We start from the raw sequence: 19,893 nt of genomic DNA, 5'->3' as shown, positions 1-19,893 counted from the left end.
ATCCAACTATGAATAGCATCACCTGGCGGCGGGGCTCACATGGCGGCCTCGTCTGTCCACGACCATCTAGGACCCTGTAAACAAGTCAGGTAGCCACGCTAGGCTCTCAGCAACAACGAGATAGGAGGGTCATGTTTTAAGGGCTGATCTTCTCGTATCACGTCATATTTATAATTGTTAGTGAATTCAAGTCATGCTGATAGTGTGCGGCAGTTAAACGCACACGTGACTCGACGAACACCGGACGATAGGACACAACGGACGCTGATCAGTATTTACTGCAGTGAACCCGCGGTGTGAGAAACGTAATACAGACCTGGCTTCCTTCAGCCCTTTGAAGTGAATCATCTCTCCTCCTCACCATACCCTCCCTCCTCCCTGCTCCTATCCCAGGACTCCTGTATAAAAACCCACCCCCTCTGAGCATCAATGTGTGTCAGAAAACAAGAAGCCGCTCCAAGCAGCCTCTCTTCTGCGCCTGGTCACGTGCAGGGAGAATCGAGCCGCTGGTTGTTGATTTGTTAGCTTCTAAAAGGATTTAATATCTCGCTCCATCTATCTTATCTCATATCGAAATCCCACGGGAGGCAGCGGGTATATACCCACGCTATTGAACCTGTCTGACTCGGGGACGCAGCACAGAGAACTAGAGAGGTAAAAGTACTCTCCCTCACTCACTGTTTGCTGCCTCACACCTGCACTCTGGTAACTTTTCAGAAAATATTATATTTGAACATCGCGATGGCTAACCATGACTGTGTGGCTGGAGGTTTTAAGGCCGGGTCTATTTATCTGATGGACCAGAAAGAGGGCTTTACTTACTGACTGTGAATTCATCAGTTAAAATAGAACATAACTATGGCTTTCTAGCTTTTTCCCTCACAGGAAGGTTACAGAAGTTTAAGTATGATAGAGATATGGACTTAAAGCTGAGCTACTGATCCTTTTTTGGTGTGGTCTAAAGGTGTATACATGTGACTGAAATATACAAATATAAAAAAAACAATAACTTTTGCCTTATTTTCTTTTCTATAAATTATGAATATTATCATTGTTATTTTTTCAACTTGTTAAGGCACCATTTGTGCATTTGTCTTTTCAATTGAGCTTTGTCAGTTTGTATTTGCTAATTATTATTTTTATTATAATATCTCATAGTAATTACACATTGTGCCAATACAATATAACCTATTCATATTTTATTCTAACAAAGCAAATAATCAAACGAAACCGCAAAGGCGTGTGTGTGATGAACATGGTTGGTCACCCGTGTCAATACATGAAGTCATTGACAGGCCCCTGCTAACTATAGCATGACCGACGACAACCGTCCATGGCAGTAGCACATGCAGTACTATGAGGGGTCAGAGGTCATCATGGCTATGGCATGGAGGGAATGAATGTCCATTCTACTCTTTACTATTTTTTTGCCTTTGAAAGTTTATAAATAAGAAAAAATACATACTAAGCATTCATGTGTACTCATAAAGAAGTCAAATATAAAAACACAAGTTCATCCTAGTTCAAGTACTACATTCATGTTCTCCTGATTAAAACGAAACCAGCTACTCTGTACATTTATGATGTACATAAATAAATCAAGTGTGTCAGACAAGTCAACAGCCAATAAATAGTAGCTATAATTTACAACCTTTTGACACTGGTAAATATATCACTAAGATTTTAATGCAGTGGCCTAAATAGTACTCTGCCTGTGATAGAATGTGTTCAAATGTAAATTGTTCAGAATTACCTCCTAATCTTGTGTAATGAAATGTTAAACGTAAATTGGAATTAACTTGGCAAGGTAATCTCTAGCAAAATAGCACGGCACACTGCCAAAACCAATTTATCTCTACTTCTGTCTAGTAAGACAGCTGACAGGCTTCACTACTGCTATCCTGAAAACCAGACAGATACTCAATCTTAACTGTGTCCTATTGAAATGTTGCGAGGATTGTTTCGAGGATTGTGCCTGATAGATTTCACGTCTATCAGGCTTCCAGAGGCATCACAAGTTCACCGTCTGGACCCAGTACACCAAAAGGTTAAAGACAGTCAACGGGGCCTCTTTACTGCTCAAAATAACACCGAAGACACAACCGACGAAATAATCCATCATCCAGACCAGAACACTGTCCGCTCAGACACTGGTATTTTAATGTGCCATTAACTTAACTATTTAAGACTTGGACTTGATTTGTTTATCATTGCAGCAATGGCATCTCCCGATGTTTTGAAACATATGGATACTACAAGAGCATATTTATACGATTAGGCAAGAGTAGTACTCTTGTGTCATCCTATAAAAGTGCTCTAGTAGTATCTCAAAGTACTGATGCTTATTTGTTTTTTTTCCAATTGCAGATCAACCTTTGGCCTTGTAGACCCGACTCGAAATGTTAAAAAGGTCAAAGATGTCTGACCTGACAACGACCGGGCAAGGTACAGTACAGTATTGGCTCCCACTCAACATTTCAACTCAAGTTAAGCACCAGGGAAGAAGATGGCGAAAAGATGAAATATAATTTGGTGGTTGTATGACTACTAAAGAATTGAATTAATCTAGAAGGGTCCGTGCTGCTCCGGGTACAATCAAAAGATTAGCCAGTGGTAAATGAAACGGCAGATATGAGAGGGCGATAATCCTACAGGCTTTTTATGAAACTGACAGAAAATTGGAACTTAATGAGGGTGCATAGGGAATCGTCAAGCATGAAATGTCCATTTAAGAGATATCAGAAATAAATGGACCATCTTTTGCATTCAGCAGCTTCTTTAGCTGATGTATACGGTTTGCCAGAAAGTTTTGAACGAATAGAGTACAAGCCAAGCAATTCCCCTATCAATATTTAAATGTTTATTTTATTAAAACCCAGGCGGGTCTACTGCATTATCTCACAATAGGAATATCCATATATATCATACAGCGCGTGAACATAAAAGGAAACAGCAGAAAACACACTTGGTGTCTTATACAATCAAAGGGTGTGTAACCTTGAGGGAACCTTTATTAGCCATAAACGGTTTCCAAGAGCAGCAACCACCAACTCTCTAATGGAGTCCTACTAAATTGGACACGTCCACTTTTGTTACAAACAAGCCTTGGAGAATCCATTAGGAAAAAGCTAAACCGAACAAGAACGACAGATCACGGTGGTTTGGGATGGAGGTATGGTGGGGCAGTGGCTTATCGTACAGTGCAGTAGGTATTAGGCATTGTAGCATGGTTGTGCTGGTGGTGCAGTGGGTAATGAAGCATGGTAATAATGGGGGTGCAGTAAGTATTGTAGCAATGCTTTTAACAGTGGTGCAGTAGGTATTGTAGCAGAGTTATAATGGTGGTGCAGTAGTTATTGTAGCATAGTGATACAGTACGTATTGTGGCATGGTGATAATGGTGGTGCAGTAGGAATATTAGGTATTGTTCCTGCTGTCTAATGGGTAAAAGGTAGACTGGCTAGCCCTCCCATTCTGCCGGCGATTTGAGTTTGCCCTGCAGAAGGGTCTGGAGAAGAGCAATACATTTCTTTCTAGTATTGATACGTTTTTGTGGGAGCCAATCACCAAGCTGGCTTTTCCCCCTGGCGCGCTATTGGCTGGTTTAACACAATGACAACAGGAAAGCGACAGCAAGCAGACAATTGCGTACAGAGTCATTTGAGCTAGGCCCATTGATCACGCCTCTGTGCTGAAGAAAATGACAGCAGCTTCCCCTGATAGGATGCAGATGAGACATCAAGCTCTCTTTACCTAACCTGGCTATTGCCAGACCAAGTTCCATCGTAGATTGAGCTTGGTCTGGCAATAGCCAGGCTAGGTAAAGAGAGCTTGATGTCTCATGTGCATCCCATCAGCCAGGAGTTTGTAGGAACTCACCTGGCTGCAGGTAATTAGACCAAGCGTGTGTGTGCGTATGTGTTAGTGCGTTTGTGATTGATAGACTATGTCCCAATTAGGAAAATATTGGTAAAGAAAGTGGATGGATGGATCACCAGGAGCGTGTGCTGGTTAGCTTGCCTTGGCCCGGAGGTGATATCTTCTTTCTGAACAAGCATGAAGCACATTTTTTGAAGCACAAGCAAAACACGTTGATCGGCACTGTATAACTGGGATGGTTCAATAAACAAACTGCCAAGCCAGCGTGAGATTTTGAGTTGTCCTCTATAGTTGTTTGTGTGCTCTATTTGTCTGACTCGTTCCTGATCAAACACCCTTTCTGTTATATCCAGGTCGCTCCCTTGTTCTTCGCTATATACAGCATTTTAATGAGGTGTCTGGCACCAAGTCAGGTGAAAAGCTGTATTCACGACCGGTAGACAAACATAGATTATTTTGGATGTTCCCCCTGCCCCCTCCACATCTCCACCCTCCACCCAATCATGTCTAATGACGTACTGTATAGAGAACTCATTGTATACAGTTGTGTGTGTAGGTTGAATCCATGATCATTGCAAATAACATCAGGGTATAATACCTGCTCCATGAGGTATTATTGCACACGGTGCCTGCCTACCATCTGTTCAATCACTCCAGAGATGGGTTTTTCTGTGTCGTCGGTTTGCTACCTTGCTGAACACACGAGGAGGACCGCGCCAGGTACCTGCCAGGAATGCGGTTCATAAATCATGATTCCCGCCATGTGAATCATTAATCTGCAGATTAATGGCGTTGCTCCATGTCTTGTGCAGTGCGTTTCCCCCAGAGAGACTAGCAGCAGCAGGAGTGGAGGAAGCCAGGTGATCTCAATGGAAAACATATTTGAATGGCATTTGGTTCGGAGAGGTTTTAAATAGCCGTCCGTACAATACCCAACACAGTGATGAATAACTGTTCATTACATACGTCAGCAAGTCGCATGTATTGACAAGGGAAGGAAACGTAGACTGCACAAGAGCTGAAATGCCATTTTGCCAATGGCAAAGCACATTCAATATCCTATTCAAAGGGGGACAACATGGAAGTCACAGCAAAGAAGGTATTTAAAATATCAGACTTCTGCTGTACTTCTCAACTCTGATGTTGTGCCCTTTGAACGTTCGTCATCTCCATAGCCTCGGGTTGTTGTGGTCCATTTCATCTTCAAGGTACTGACAGTGTACTACTACCACCGAGGTGGACGGATGTGGCATGACTGACATCTACTGGCATCAGAATGTACTGCACCTCCCTCGGCCCGTTTCAATTGATAACGTTTGTATTGACTTTCTGCAGCCGGCATTAAGAAGAAATCCCGAATTCCCGGGGTGATGATCACACAGTTTGTAGTGGAGATTCCAGAAGGAATGAGCTGCCCGGATTTCCAACGCAAACCAATATCATTAACCATCCAGCAAGGTGAGAGCTTGTTTGCTGTTTAGTCATGTATGCTTGGATCTATAGGGATTTCGATATCTGTCATTAATGACCAGGAAGGGTCATGCATCTTGCAGGAGAATAGGATAGGAAGGATTGCCTAGAGTGGTAGATGGCAGACATGGTGATTAACAGTATATTCTGGTTGGGAGTCCCCACTCCGCCAGCCCGGGCCCTGAACATACCAGAATGATATCACTGAATAGTTCATATCATATAAAGTGTACACCATTCCAGAAATCCACTGTATATGCTGCAAATACAGGAAATTATTTTACAAATATGCTACACCAACACAGCACACCATAACCTCCCAGACATCTACCCATTAAGTGGGAATTCATACTCTGCAGGAATAACAACGCAGTATTCACACACGTCCAACAGGGAAGCTGGGTGTGTTCAAGGCCGTGGTGACAGGAGACCCAAAACCCACAGTCACTTGGAACAGGGCCAATGGCGAGATCACAGAGGGCGACAAATTCAATTGTAAATACGACGATACGTCCGGCGAGAACACGTTGGAGGTGAGTGCTTGGCATCTATCAGCCACACAGAGAGATGTATGTGTCACACAAATGACCGAGCTGACGACTTGCATGCCGTTTGTGTTGACGGATGTCCTTTGTAACCAGATAAAGAAGGTGTCCCCCGCTGAGGCGGACACATACAAATGTTTTGCTGTGAATGAATACGGCAGGGCCATCTGCACTGCCACCTTAAACGTGATCGAGGGTAAGGGTTACATTACGTGTTCATTGGATTGGGAGTGAGTGAGTGAGTGAGTGACAGAGATAGAGAGAATACCTTTTGTAAACAACACCCTTTCCTTTAGTTGGATTCAGCAAAGAGAAGGCCATGGAACAAATGGATATCTGTGAGTAGCAGTGTCACTTTACTTTGCATTCACGTTATTTGCAGTCGCAGCCTTACTCCACAATTAGTACTGTGGAGTGACAGATTTGTACATTATTTTCCAGGTTCCACAAACCCTGCAGAGTTAAGAAAAATGTTGAAGAAAAGGTAGGGGTTCAAAATGAACCAAGACGAATCTAATGAATCCAAATGAACCAAAATGAATCTTCCCAGCTGACTCATTTTGCATCTGCAAACCACGCTGTCAAACTGGAATCGATTATTCTTAACATATTATTCATAGCATTGACCAGTCGAGTAATACAACTAAATGTGCTTGTTTAATAAGTACTGCTACGTGTTTTCCGGTCTACACCCTCTTGATTTTAGCAAAGAAGTGAAACCCCAACCCAAGGACGAGGGGGGAATCGATGAGCGGTTCTGGGAGATCATCGTGAGTGCCGACCGGAAGGACTACGAGCGCATCTGCCTGGAGTTTGGCGTCAAAGACCTGCGGCTGATCCTCAAGAAGCTGGAGCAGAAGAAGCAGGAGAGGGAGGAGGAGCAGTGCAAGGTTGGCCTTGGCAGACGGATCGCTGGTCCCCTTACCTTCACCTGGGCCTCTCCTACCATGCAGGACACTTTCATTTTATTTATACTATTCATTATTTAGAAGTTGCTCTATCCCATCTGCTGATGTGCATTCGTCATTGTCCCTCTGCCAAAGAGTAAGTCTGACTGTACTAGTCAGGTAGAATGGTCTGATAAATGTCATATTGAGCTCATGCCATGCAGCTCAACGAACCGAAAACGTATTTTACCTATTGTCTCAGGATTAACACTCATCCATCCATGGCCCAATCCAGCTAGAGATCATTTCACTTTCCTCTTGTCTCCTATCGGTCAATATAAGTCACATTGAACATTTTGTCATTTAAAAAATGGTAAAATGTTAATTTATGTTGTATTGTCTCATTTTAATTCCCATCCCATGTCATTCATTTCAGTGTGTGTTTCCATGTTCTCCTGTTCCACCCCAACCCCACCTCAGTATGTTGACTACGTCAAAAACCTCAGGCATGTTCAGGTTCGAGGGGACGGCTCAGCATCCTTTGAGTTCGAAATGGAGTTAAAAGATGCAACCAGTAGAATATTCCTCTACAAGGTGAGATGCAGGTTTTCTCAGGTGGAGCGGACATTTCACCTAGCTCTATTAAATAGCATTACATTGTCAAAATAACCCTTAATATATTACACTCATAACTCACCGGGATTTTAATAATATGTTTGACAAAACATATTATTAAATATAATAATATATGTTTTGTCAAATATGTTTGACAAAACATATTATTAGCCTATTTAAATGTATAACTTACAATCTTCAGGATGGTGTGATGATTCCGTTTTTCGACGATCCGGGAACGAAGCACAGCCTGAAGACTGTTGGGAAGAAGCTGGTCTTCAGCATTAATGACCTCCTCCCGGAGGACGCGGGCTTGTATCAGGTGGACGTTGAAGACGTCAATCTTTTCTCAACAGATTTTAAAAGTAAGGATATTTTCAGTGACTTAGTCTCTATCAAAAACATTACATTTCAAATGTCATTGGTTGCAGCAGACCCAATGCACCTTAATGTCACTAGCTTTAACACTAGCTTAAACAATAATGTATTCCGTTGAGAGCAGTTCAACCGATTTTTTTTGGAGCTCGCGAGATCGAGGAGGTAGCGATGCTATGGTTGATGCGCACTGCTCATTAATTGATTTAGGGGAAATCGAAAACGGACCGCAAGAAACCTTTTATCAAACTAAATAGAAAATTATTAAGATTAAAACCGGACTAGTGGCGTGGCCTGGTTTATGAATTTGCCAATCTAGGTAGACCTACATTAATAAAAGTAGGCCTACCTGTCCAACAGGCCCATCACTGGACAGTTGTTGCTGCGGGATTAGCATTGCGTCGCTGATTGGTTAAAATAGATGGTTCTTTCCCTTTGCGTCTAATTGGACACGGTAGACCAAAGTTAGTAAGTAAAAGAAGTATTCCAAAAAACTAAACCCCCACCATTAATCATATTATTAAACTTTAATCCAGTGCATTATTAACTCATTCTATTATTCCCTTTGTTTATTTTCTCTTTGCTATAGTTCCCAACGTGAACTTTGTTGTCAAAATCCAGGAGGTGATAGCCCAAGAAAGAGAAGACGCTCTCTTTGAATGCGTGCTGAGTCACCCTCTGCCCAGGATCAGGTGGATGGGTAAAAACAGCCCACTGGAGGATGGAGAGAAACACAGCATTACCGTTTCAGAGGACAAGCTGATCCACAGTCTGTTGATCAGGGACTGCAAGCAGCTGGACAAAGGCATCTATGCAGCTATTGCAGGCATCAAGTCGTGCAGCGCTTGGCTGGTTGTACAAGGTAAACATATGAGCTCTGGTACAACACACAAATGTGCCTCCATGGTTCACCTTTGCAGGGCTAAATATAACTGTTATTGTGTTATTGTGAGGGTTAGGGTTGGATCATGTTTGTGTTGTTTTCCATCCTGGTTTCACCTGATATGTCCTCAATGATGCTTCTGAGAATAAGAGGGTTATTGTCTTATGTGTGTTGCAGTGTTACTTTCAGAAACGCATTGTTTTAAAAGAGCAATCAATGAATATCATTTCAATCAGTCATCATTTACATTTAGTCATTTTTAGCAGATGCTTTTATCCATCATGGATATTGAACCAAATATGTTTTTATACAAATATTTTGGCATCACATAAGATTGAGACAGGCTTAAACGTTGACAAAGTTTGAGCCTACACTGCAAGAACCTTTTGGATTGAGCAGGACTCTGACCCTCTGCCCTCTCCTCCTCTTAGCCGACGCGGAGGCCTCCGGTGGGAAGAAGGCGTCTCGTAAAACCACCTCGGCTGGCGGAGCCGGGGTGGACCTCCAGAAAGTGGCAGAAGAACAGAGGCTCTGGCTGCTGGGGGAGAGGGAGAGGACGGAGGCATCGCTGAAGGCCAAGGGAGAGGCTGAACTGCTGGAACCCAACAGAGCCTCTGTCACTGACGGAGCCGGAGCAGCTGTCGCCAACGGATACTGTAAAGACGGCAAAGAAAGGGGGGCAGAGGGTCAAGCAAGTGTAAAAGATGAGAATGCAGGAAGTAGAATCAAAGCAGAGGCCTATGGCTTAGGGGCAGATGGATCAAATATGAGCGATCGGTCAGACTGTACCAACACGTCAAGAGGTTCAAGTTCAGCTGGTGGCTCAGAAGGAGACTTAAAACTGACGGGGGATAATCAAAGTGGAACGGGCTCCAAAGCGGGACAGAATGGTTCGCTCAAGTCCAAAGGTAAGTCCAACTCATGTGATATGCTATTTCTTTCAACACAGGTCTGAAATCACGCTGTAACTGTAATTGTGACTGGGAATGAATAATGACTGCCACTTCAATGTCAGCATAGTATGGTCTTGTTATATTATGTTATTTTCTGGTTACAGATATTAACCACCAACCATTAGACAAAGATGCTTTCTCTAAAGCACAAGAGAGTAAGGACCTGCTCGGTAACGATGTCTCAGATGGATCACAGCACACAGGTGAGTTTTGGCAAGTAACCACCAGAATTGAATCAACAGAGTACCTAATTTAGTTTGATGGACGACTACTGTTACAATGTGATGGGAATGAGTTTGAACGTAGTACTATTTAGTATTTAGATCCAAATTAAACCAATGAATTACCTGCAAGTATCAACTTAAGTCCTAGTTTATTAGTCTTTAATGCATTATCACATCTGAATTGATGATCAATTATTTTATGTACCTATGAATATCTGGACTTGTAATTATTTGATATCTGTATTATATTTCAGTTCAAACAATCAATTGTTTTATCTCTATAATTCTACTTTTGTTTGTCTTTTTTTTTTTTACTTTATTTTCTTTACCTTATTGTATTTTAATGTCAGGTGGACATCCTTAATAAGCCCTTCGGGGTTTCTTTTGTCCCACCCGTGCATCTATGTATGTCTATGCAAATCTTCTTGCCTTTTTTTTTTTTAATCTTGTTTATTTGCACAAATAAAAAAACAAAAAACAAACAAAAAAACAAAAAAACAAAAACAAAACAAAGTATTGTATAACTTTTCAGGGGAAAGTGCAGCTCTTCATGGTCCAAATGGGAAGGAAGATTCTCGTTCTGCAAAGAACAACAGCATGAAGAATCACATTAAAGGAACAGGTAAAATATTTAATATTGCAAAGTAACAAAATGGCATTGAAAAAAAAAGGTAAACATGCCCATCATACATGACTTACATGCATACTATACATGCATACATACTATATCTTCCACAGTGTCTACCCTATGCTTATTCAGGCTGGTCAGATTGTATAACACAATCTAATAGAAGCCATTTCCTTCCTATTTTAGTCCACCACTAATGTCTTACAAAATGCATGGTTACATTATTATACGATGCCATGCATAATATCAAATGTGATAAAAACAATGACCTTCTGTTTCACTTTCTCCAAGGAATACATTTTTTAAAGTTTCCGTTTACTTTCACTGGAAGTCTATTTTGAACCGTAAACCATGACGTACAAGACCTCGACAAGGAGGGCAATATTCCACATATGAATTAATGATAGCTTCTACACTTCTAAATGCATCAATGTCAAATAAATGATTAACGCGATTGCTAACGCTTGACTGATCTCTATTCAGCCCCAATACAGTACATACATTTTATTATAGATTGTATATCTCTATTACGTCGTGCGAATATTAAAATGTCCAATGGACCATTGTTCATTCCCCAGATCCGACGAATGACCAAATGATGCAGATTTCAAATAAAGACGGGCATTCAGAGGGGAAAACCAGTTCCTCCGGTACGGATGGGCATTCAGATACCAGGAGCACCAAGCAGACGACAGGTGAAGTGTTTGTCCTATAATAAACCAAATTTTCTCATAAGAGTTAAAACTATGGTGCAAAAATATTTATGAATTGTATGACAACATACATATGTAAATGTATACCTTTCCACATTTGTTCTGAGGCAAACAAAAGGCCTCCGAAAGTACTGGAGGAAATTGGGTAAAAGTGGCATAACCAGCGTTACCTTTTGTAGTAGAACAAAGCAATGGGGATGGTTGTAGCCCGGATCAAAACCACTTAAGTGGATCTGAGGGGAAGGAGGTCTCTGGAGCGTCTGCTGAGTCCTCCGGGCTGGCGAGGCCAGGCCCAGAGGCGCTGTCTGGTAAACGGCTGCATGCATCAAGGAGCTAGTCAGTAGATGTAGCCAGTAGATGTAGCCAGTAGATTTAGGCAGTAGTTGTAGTCATGACAGCATTTATCACAGTTTTAAAGGGATGGACGACTGGATCTAAAAACGTAAAATAACCATATAATACCACAAAGGGATGCATCCAGTACACACCTACTGGATATGAAAGTTTATTAATGTACGTCTCTATACTCAAACTAAGTTTAAAAGTCATTTTATTGCTCCTGGCTACATTGCCAGGATGAAAAAATAGACTCCATAGATTAAATCGATTTGAAGGGATATACGTAAATTACGAATGGAACATCATTTTCTGAGGATGTGGCTAAATGCCACCTTGATAACTCTTAGTCACGTAATAAGAAGTACATTACTGATTTCTGTTGTCCATCTCTTTAATCATACAATATAAAATATAAAAAACAAACCCTTATCATTGCTAATTTGTAACCTTTGTGGACGTATATATATTTTTTAAGTAGACAATGCAGACCAAAGCATTGAAAGTGAAAATGACGAGACAGAAGATTCTGCTGCGAAGGCAAAGCGCAAAAGGCCAGGCTCACTCATAACAGACTTGTTCATTGGTAAGGAAACTGTATGTTGGTAGTTTGAGTAAATTCTAAAACTATTGCCATGATATTTCAAGCTCACAGACTTGTTTGGAATAACCTCTGGACTATTGAGCCGCAGAATCCGTGTGAACAGAACAGATGTGTTCTGTGGCCTGTGTCAGACCCAGGGGTGCAGTTTGTCAGCGGGCTGTCTGATGTGAACGCCATCCTTGGAGGGACCGCAGAGATTATGTGTAAAGTGAGCAGTGAGGACTGTGAAGGAGCCTGGTTCAAAGACAACCAGAAGGTCAGTCCTAAACCGATTGATTTAACTTGTGCAAACAAGCAAATAACAAACTGATTTCCCCTGTTCTTCTAATCTCATCTGGGACGAACAGCATACAAATTACATTCTGTTAGCCGAATTGTTAAATCATTTTCTCGATGCTTTAATCCGATTTGAACGTGAATGCTTCAGTTGTGTTACACTATCAAAACCATTGATTCTCATTTGTATTTTGACCATCTGTTCCGCCACAGTTATCAGCAAATGATGATTTTCAAATAACCAAAGACGGCTCAACCCATAAGCTGATTATCAACAACTGCAAGGAGGAGCACTCTGGGAAGTATCGCTTTGAAGCTGACGGCCGCAAAACTGAAGCCGTTATCTATGTCAAAGGTCTGGATACTGTCTACAACATGACATCATATGTCAGCATTTATTTTACGAGGATTAAAATTGATTAATCAATAAACGTGCATGTCCGATGCTAAGTTTGATGTTCCGGACATCAGACTGAATGTTATAATGACTTTCTGTAACCACACCATTCTAACAGTAGTTTCTTTGCAGACCCCCCGAGGTTCACCGAAGAGGACCTGAGCGTGTTCAGTAAGCCCGTGGTCATCAAGGTGGGGCAGAACGCCGTGTTCCAGCTGCCCTTCCACGGCCTGGAGCCCATGAAGATGCAGTGGTTCAGGGAGGGCGAGGAGCTGCTGGAGGACCACGGCGTGAGGATAGAGCGGGGTCACGCCCACAGCCGCCTGCTGCTCAGCAGGTGCTCGCGGAAGAGCGCCGGGGAGATCAAGTTCCGGCTCAGGAATGACCACGGGACCACGGAGGTCGTCACACAGCTGGTCGTGCTGGGTGAGGGATTCAGTTCGGGGAAGGGAGTGTTGATGTCAGAAAAGGGAAGGTCAAGGCAGGCTTTTTCTATCACAGTTTGAACCAGAAGTAACCTCCGTTGCTTCTTGGTTTTGGTTCCTTTTGTGAATCTGTCAACAGTTTAAAACAGTTTAAAGCTATTTGAACCATTAGAAAATAAATATTTCAATAATCAATCTATTAATTGGATTTCTGTGGCAACCTCCTCTGGCAAAAGCCTTTTAGGGGCCAAAATAGATCATTCTGGAATGCTAAATATAAAACGCATATTTTATACAATTAGATTATATTTTAGAGTCATAGTCAAATCCTCCATTGCAGAAATAATGAGCTTTTCTGCATCTCGTTATAACCGATCAAACGAGGACCCCAGCGTCCAGCGATGGCAGCTGAGTGCAAATCCTAACAAAATGGCTGCGCTGCCCCCTTCCAGACAGACCCACCGTACCCCAGGGCCCCGCCGAGCTGGTGGACAGCTCCCCCACCGCTATCGAGTTCAAATGGAGGCCTCCCAAGGACGAGGGCGGTTGTCCACTGGTGAGCTACGCGCTGGAGCGGCGACAGGTGGGCCGCAACACCTGGAAGAAGCTAGGGGAGGTCCCCGCAGTGGCCGGGTACCGTGACAACGACGTGGAGCACGGCCGTAAATACTGCTACCGTATCCGTGCGGTGAACGCAGAGGGCGTGAGTGACGTGATGGAGACCGACGACCTCCAAGCTGGAACGTTGGGTGAGCCCTTGGCGGGAGCGTGGGCGTCTGTTGCGTAACTTACGACTACATAGATTAGCATAACTACACTGTCGACTTTTGATCTTATTGGTTGTACTACTGAATTTGTTAAACCATCACGTTTTCCATTTTGATATTGAACCAACGCACTTTAAAGCATATATCATGTTGCCGATCTAGGCCATTTAAAAATGATCCTGTCCCAAAAGTAATGAAGTGAATTGTACATTGATGTTGAATGTTGGTTGAAATCCTGCAGCATTTCCCGGTCCTCCATCGCCACCCAAAGTGGTCGCTGCCTCCAAGGACTGTATCACCCTCTCCTGGGCTCCCCCCACCTTCACGGCCGGCTCCCGCGTCCTGGGATACTCTCTGGAGAAACGCAAGAAGGGAAGCAACCTCTGGAGCTCCGTGGGGGATCTCATCACAGGTCAGACGTTCTCCACACGGTCTAGTGGCGCTCTTTTCCTGTTCCTTTTTGTTTTATTAGTAATATTTATATTCAACCCTATTTATCACATTTTTCTTTCACTCTGCAAAGTGCTAGAAAATATGAAAACAGACACAGTTAGGAGCACATTAGCTGAGACTTGAAAACACAGATAAATCAAATTAATTGACCATATCCCAGCCGGTATTTAAATAAGAAAGTACAATTTAGAGTAAAACAAAATAATAATAAATCTAATAATAAAAGCCTTGAGGAAAATGTTAGAAAAAAACAACAACAAAGAAACGCAAAAAAGGTATGATTACATAAACCCTGTCTAAAGTGATGAGTCTCGATAAGAGATTATCGCCTGTAATACCCACCACCACACAACCCAATATCATCCTTGACAGGTGCTAGGAAACCAAACCATGTTACGTGTTGTTGTTTCTAGGGAAGACGCATGCCGTGAAGGACGTCGTGGAAAGCATGGAGTACGAATTCCGAGTGGCGGCCGTCAACCAATCAGGAGTCGGGGAATTCAGCAACCCCTCCGAATTCGTATTCGCCCGAGACCCTAAGAGTAGGTTCTCCACCTGTTTCCAGAGCAGCAACATGACCTACGATTCACTCACATCAACACTAACAAAGCTGGCGTCCATGTCTGACCCGTCTCCCCAGAGCCTCCGGGTAAGGTCACGGACCTGAAGGTGACGGACAGGTCGTACACACACCTGTCGTTGGCCTGGACCAAGCCTGAGGCCGTGGCGGGGCTCCTGGACGAGGCCCGGGGCTACCACGTGGAGATCCGCCCCGCCGAGTGCTCCGAGTGGTCCCGCTGCAACGTCACGCCCTCCATCCTGCCCTCCTACTCGGTGAAGGGGCTCCGCTCCATGGAGATGTACTGGGTCAGGGTGTTCGCCGCCAACGAGGGCGGGGAGAGCCCTCCTACCGAGCTGCAGAACTATGTCCTGGCCATGCCGCTGCCCGGTAAGCAAGATCCACAAACACAGCGTATGGTGAGACCCACTACATGATTCAAGAGAGTTTATTTGTTTTAATTTCACTGTATACTTGTTTGCATGGGACAAATAAAATCTCTTGAAACTTGAACTTGGTCTCACCGTAGGCCGTAATTTTCACACAGGATCTCAGTATATGCTTCATATTGGTAATTATTTAAATGATCTCTATAGTGACTGGATCCCTCACTTTACAGGTCGCTGCAATGATTATAACATGGGATGATAATGTAAAAAGGACACTGTAGTGACAGTAAAGTGTGACTATTTATGGTTATCAATCCACCATACCTTCCTGCCTGCACATTTCTTGACTAATGTTTCCCACAAGGTTGGCTTGTTTTGTGAGGTTACGCTCCACGGTTCCAGGCGTTAGTCCATGGGGCCTTGCCTTTGTCATTTCCTTGTGTTTACTGCATCCATATTTCAGTGAGGCCGCGGTTCACGGACCAGAAGATGAAGAGTTTTATGGTGGTCAGAGCGGGGAACTCTGTAAGGATAACGGTAAACTTTGAGGTGAGGTTGCACTTTCTTCAACTACATTATGAGTTATGACTATAGGAATAAATCACCGCACAGAGCTATGGATATAAATCAGATTTTCTTTCTTTATTTAACCTTTATTGAACAAGCTAAAGTCCACATACTCTACGCAGTGTTTCCCACAGGGATTTGGAGACAATTTTTTTTTTTATAGATTTCATTCAAATGCATCATTCTGGTGAATTTTGAGAACCAAACTATGACATCAATTATTTACAAACTGCTGGTACTGAATGAATGTTGATGACACAATGTATAGGGTCATATTAAATGGGGTTGAGGAGTTTTCAGAAAGCATTTAAGAAAATATGAAAACCAAAAAGTACTAAAACACAGTGCTGAGCCTTTATACTACTAGTTTATTATTATTTTTATTATTATTATTAATATTATTAATACTATTAAATGATTATTACCCCCACACACACACACATACACACACACTCTTACACACACAGCGGCCCTTATTACAGACTTCTGGGTTAAACCAAATAAAGTAATACAGATATGTTGATTTCTTTTTTTATGAGAGTCTCTTTGTGTGGGAAACACGGCCGTACACTAAAACAGGCAGCAATGAACCAAAACAAAAAGGAAACATGTATCCACACATAATCTCTGACTGCCCACCTTGTAAAAAATGATGTTCTGACACTGAAAGAGGTTAATGCGTGTGTGGGCTGCAGGCCATGCCCCTGCCCCAGGTGTTCTGGCTGAAAGACAACGTCCCCGTGGCAAAGAGGGTCACTGTTAGCAACTGCGACAGCTCCTCCCAGCTGCTGATTCCCTCCTCGGAGCGCTCCGACACAGGGGTGTACTCCATCACGGTGAAGAACCTGGTGGGCCAGGAGACCTTCAGCCTGGAGGTCAGGGTGACAGGTAAATCGACCGGCAATAAACCTTGTCTCGCTTGTCTTTGACAACGCGCCGTAAAAGATGTGAAGTCGGGCCACCCGGTGGCTCCCGTTGGTAATGCCTTTAGCACACAGGCCGAACCAGGTTAGATTCAGATCAATCTTTTCTGTCCAAACTGTTAAATAATAAAGAGTCATCCGAACTTATAACAATTAGTCTACTTTGTTCAAGCAATAAACATAAAGTAGCATACAACAAACATACATGCAACATAACACCCTCAGATGGGAGTTCGCCCTGCGTGTCTCTAAGAGCTCCTCAAGGAGAAGTCCAATGCGTTGGCAAACGCAATGACTTGTGGCAGACAGGAATGGTGAGAGCAGCTCTGCTCCCCAATAAAACCATAGTATTGGTTAACCACATGGTAGTAAACAATTGATGGACCTCCTCATGTGTGTATTAGAGTGTGACCTAACCGTGCCTCCTTAGTTGGAGCCTTTGACCCTTGACCACCCCAAGGGGGTCAAGGAAAAGGCACATACCAACAAAGGGCGGTTAGTGAAACGGAATATAGAATTTTCCTATTACAATACTAGGCCATGCTGTATTTGTACCTCTCTCTCAATGCACTTTCCTGTCCCCCTCCATTCCCCTGTCCATAAAGGAACAAATAAAAAAAGAATATATATATTAACAAAACATTTATCAAAGCTCTAAAGATGAACGTGGTTCAACTCATCGATGTTCCAATGCTGTGCTCCAGACGACCCGAAGCCGCCGGGCCCCATCACGCTGGAGGAGAAGGTCCCCGGCACGGTGACGGTGTCCTGGGAGCCCTCCCCCGACGAGCAGCGGGACGACCGGCTGCACTACTCGGTGTGCGCGCTGGACTCCAGCCGGCGGACCTGGAGCACGGCGGCCGAGCGGCTGTTCAACAACCAGCTGACCGTCTGCAGCGTCATGCCGGGCCGCGAGTACCACTTCTGGGTGTACGCCAAGAACGACATGGGCACCTCGGCGCCCTCCGTCTCCCCCACGTGGGGCACGGAGAGGAAGAAAGGTGTGGAGTGGTGCACTGGGGGTTTTAGCGGCCCGTGTTGGCTTTCTGTCGGACGTGCTCCGGCCCTCGGTTATGCCGGTCAGGGCTCAGGCCTCAGGGCAGGCAGCACAGGAGGACGCATGCAGACACTCAGAGACACTCGGAGACGGTGGGTAACACTAAAAGAATCTTTGGAGGAACAGGAGTTGACAGGCCGACGGAAATATGCAGACAGGCAGACACAGGTTCCAGGGACAGATCAAAGAGGGCAAAGGAGAAGCAGAAGATGCTGACTCAGAAACGTGTCGGCACAATGGGCTTATTTACAATGACGAAATGATTAATAGGAGCCAGGAGGTCACCCATAAAGACATCAAAAAGACAAACAAGTAGCTACACTGGGACTCGGGGACTTGTTGTAAATGGGACGGTCAGCAATACAACTTTGACACCGCGTTATTATCCCAACTGGATAATGAGTTAACCCCCCCCCTTCCTCCTCTGTTGCAGAACGGTTTGTGGTCCACGCGCCGACCCGGAAAGACCCGGACCCGCGGTGCGCGCCGTCGTTCATGGTGCCGCTGAAGTGCCACACGGCGCCCAAGGGCTACGAGTGCTACATGAGCTGCGCCGTCACGGGGAACCCCAAGCCCCGCGTCACGTGGTACCGCGACAACGTCAGCCTCAACACCAACACCAGCTACCACGTCTCCGACGTCTGCGGCGTGTGCTCCATGCTGATCCTGCGTGTGACGCCCAAGGACGTGGGCGAGTACACCGTCCTCGCAGAGAACGCCCTGGGCCGGGCCGAGTGCTCCACCACCCTCATCGTCATAGGTGAGGGAGGGTGGGGTGGGGGAGGGGGGCGGACTTGACCATCAGAAAGGGGTTTGTTGAAATACTGAAAAGTAACTAGACGCTGCTTTGTTTTTCTCTTTCCCCCACAGAGTGAAGATTTGAATTTCTGAGCCACAGATTGATATAGAACTATTATTTATAACCCTCTGCTTTATTTATGACCCGTGTATTTATTTATAATGCTGCAGTCAGAGACAGGCTCCTCCCATGCGTTCATACCGTGAGGTGACACAGCCACACAAGGCCACGGCCAGCCCGTCTTGCTCATGGGCAACTCAACGCCTTTATTTACACACACGGAGTAATCTAACTAGCAAGCCTCCTTCTGACAGACAGCAGGACCCGTTCAGCCCTCTTGACCCGCTGATACCGACGGATTTCTCCACGACAGAAAGATTCCCAATAATAAAAAACAACAATGCATGGATGATGTACGATGAACGGAAGCTCATGCATTCATTCATTCATGCATTCATACATTTATCCAAAAAGCTGTATGGGATTGTTGTTTCCTTTGCTTCCTTTTTAGAATGATATGACAACATATTTATAAAAGGGTACGATATGATACACATATAAAAATCTTTTTTGCCATGCCTTTGACAATTTGATGCATAATGGCCCTTTTCCAAACTTGGTATCTATTTAAATCATTGATTTTTTTACTAATCGTTTTAAAGTGCATGGAAATAAAGCAGTAGGCCATGTGCTATTAAGCTGTGTAAGCTGGAAACAAGATTCATGTAAATAAGCACAGTTAAATGGGTGGGTGTGTGCTTCCCCTAAGGTTTTCTCCCTACACCCTTGCCCTTTGTATGTTTCCCCCCAGCAGTAACCTGAGGTACCCCTAGGGGTAGTTCCCTGTTTTAGAACAATGGCCTGATATGTGAGGTTGCATAAGCTTCCGCTGGCCAAGTCTGACAGGATTTTATACCGTTGCTGTATATTTAAGGAAGTTGCATTTTCTTTGTATTATTGCAGTCTGGGCTGTTTATTCAAATGTGCTGAAGTAATCACATGCCTACAGAATAGACTTTAGTTGAAAAATAAAGAGCTTTGATGATAAGGCCTATGGTATTTTGAGATGACACATTATACATAATAAACGTGAGATGTAATTCAACCAATGTGGCATTTTGTTAACAACTGGTGTTGGTTTATTCCATGAAAGAGCACGTTGTGAATAT

At 43.8% G+C, this 19,893-nt stretch overlaps 1 protein-coding gene across 9 annotated transcripts; it reads left to right on the top strand.

The window, feature by feature from the left end:
- Positions 1-420: 420 nt before the first annotated feature.
- On the top strand, positions 421-19,829 carry LOC132469484 (immunoglobulin-like and fibronectin type III domain-containing protein 1). Of its 9 annotated transcripts, XM_060067562.1 has the most exons (31): positions 421-654; positions 1,999-2,153; positions 2,368-2,445; positions 4,233-4,292; positions 5,215-5,337; positions 5,743-5,882; positions 5,991-6,090; positions 6,191-6,232; positions 6,336-6,378; positions 6,601-6,784; positions 7,262-7,375; positions 7,599-7,761; positions 8,361-8,633; positions 9,086-9,562; positions 9,712-9,810; positions 10,364-10,453; positions 11,038-11,154; positions 11,352-11,480; positions 11,987-12,094; positions 12,244-12,368; positions 12,602-12,743; positions 12,918-13,211; positions 13,663-13,959; positions 14,219-14,389; positions 14,844-14,972; positions 15,071-15,379; positions 15,842-15,927; positions 16,641-16,833; positions 17,573-17,869; positions 18,359-18,685; positions 18,796-19,829. In XM_060067562.1, the coding sequence occupies exons 3-31, from the start codon at positions 2,400-2,402 to the stop codon at positions 18,798-18,800; spliced, it is 4,683 nt and encodes a 1,560-aa protein (XP_059923545.1). In that variant the 5' UTR covers positions 421-654; positions 1,999-2,153; positions 2,368-2,399; the 3' UTR covers positions 18,801-19,829. The 9 variants fall into 9 exon arrangements, with proteins under 9 accessions (XP_059923545.1, XP_059923669.1, XP_059923606.1 ...); XM_060067686.1 differs by lacking the exon at positions 1,999-2,153 and having other exon boundaries at positions 11,355-11,480; XM_060067623.1 differs by lacking the exon at positions 1,999-2,153 and having other exon boundaries at positions 11,990-12,094.
- The last annotated feature ends 64 nt before the right edge of the window (positions 19,830-19,893 follow it).

The sequence above is a fragment of the Gadus macrocephalus genome, chromosome 1 (assembly GCF_031168955.1).
Source record: "Gadus macrocephalus chromosome 1, ASM3116895v1".
In the NCBI taxonomy this organism is placed as follows: Eukaryota; Metazoa; Chordata; class Actinopteri; order Gadiformes; family Gadidae; genus Gadus; species Gadus macrocephalus.
This window is presented reverse-complemented; position numbering and strand designations above follow the sequence as displayed.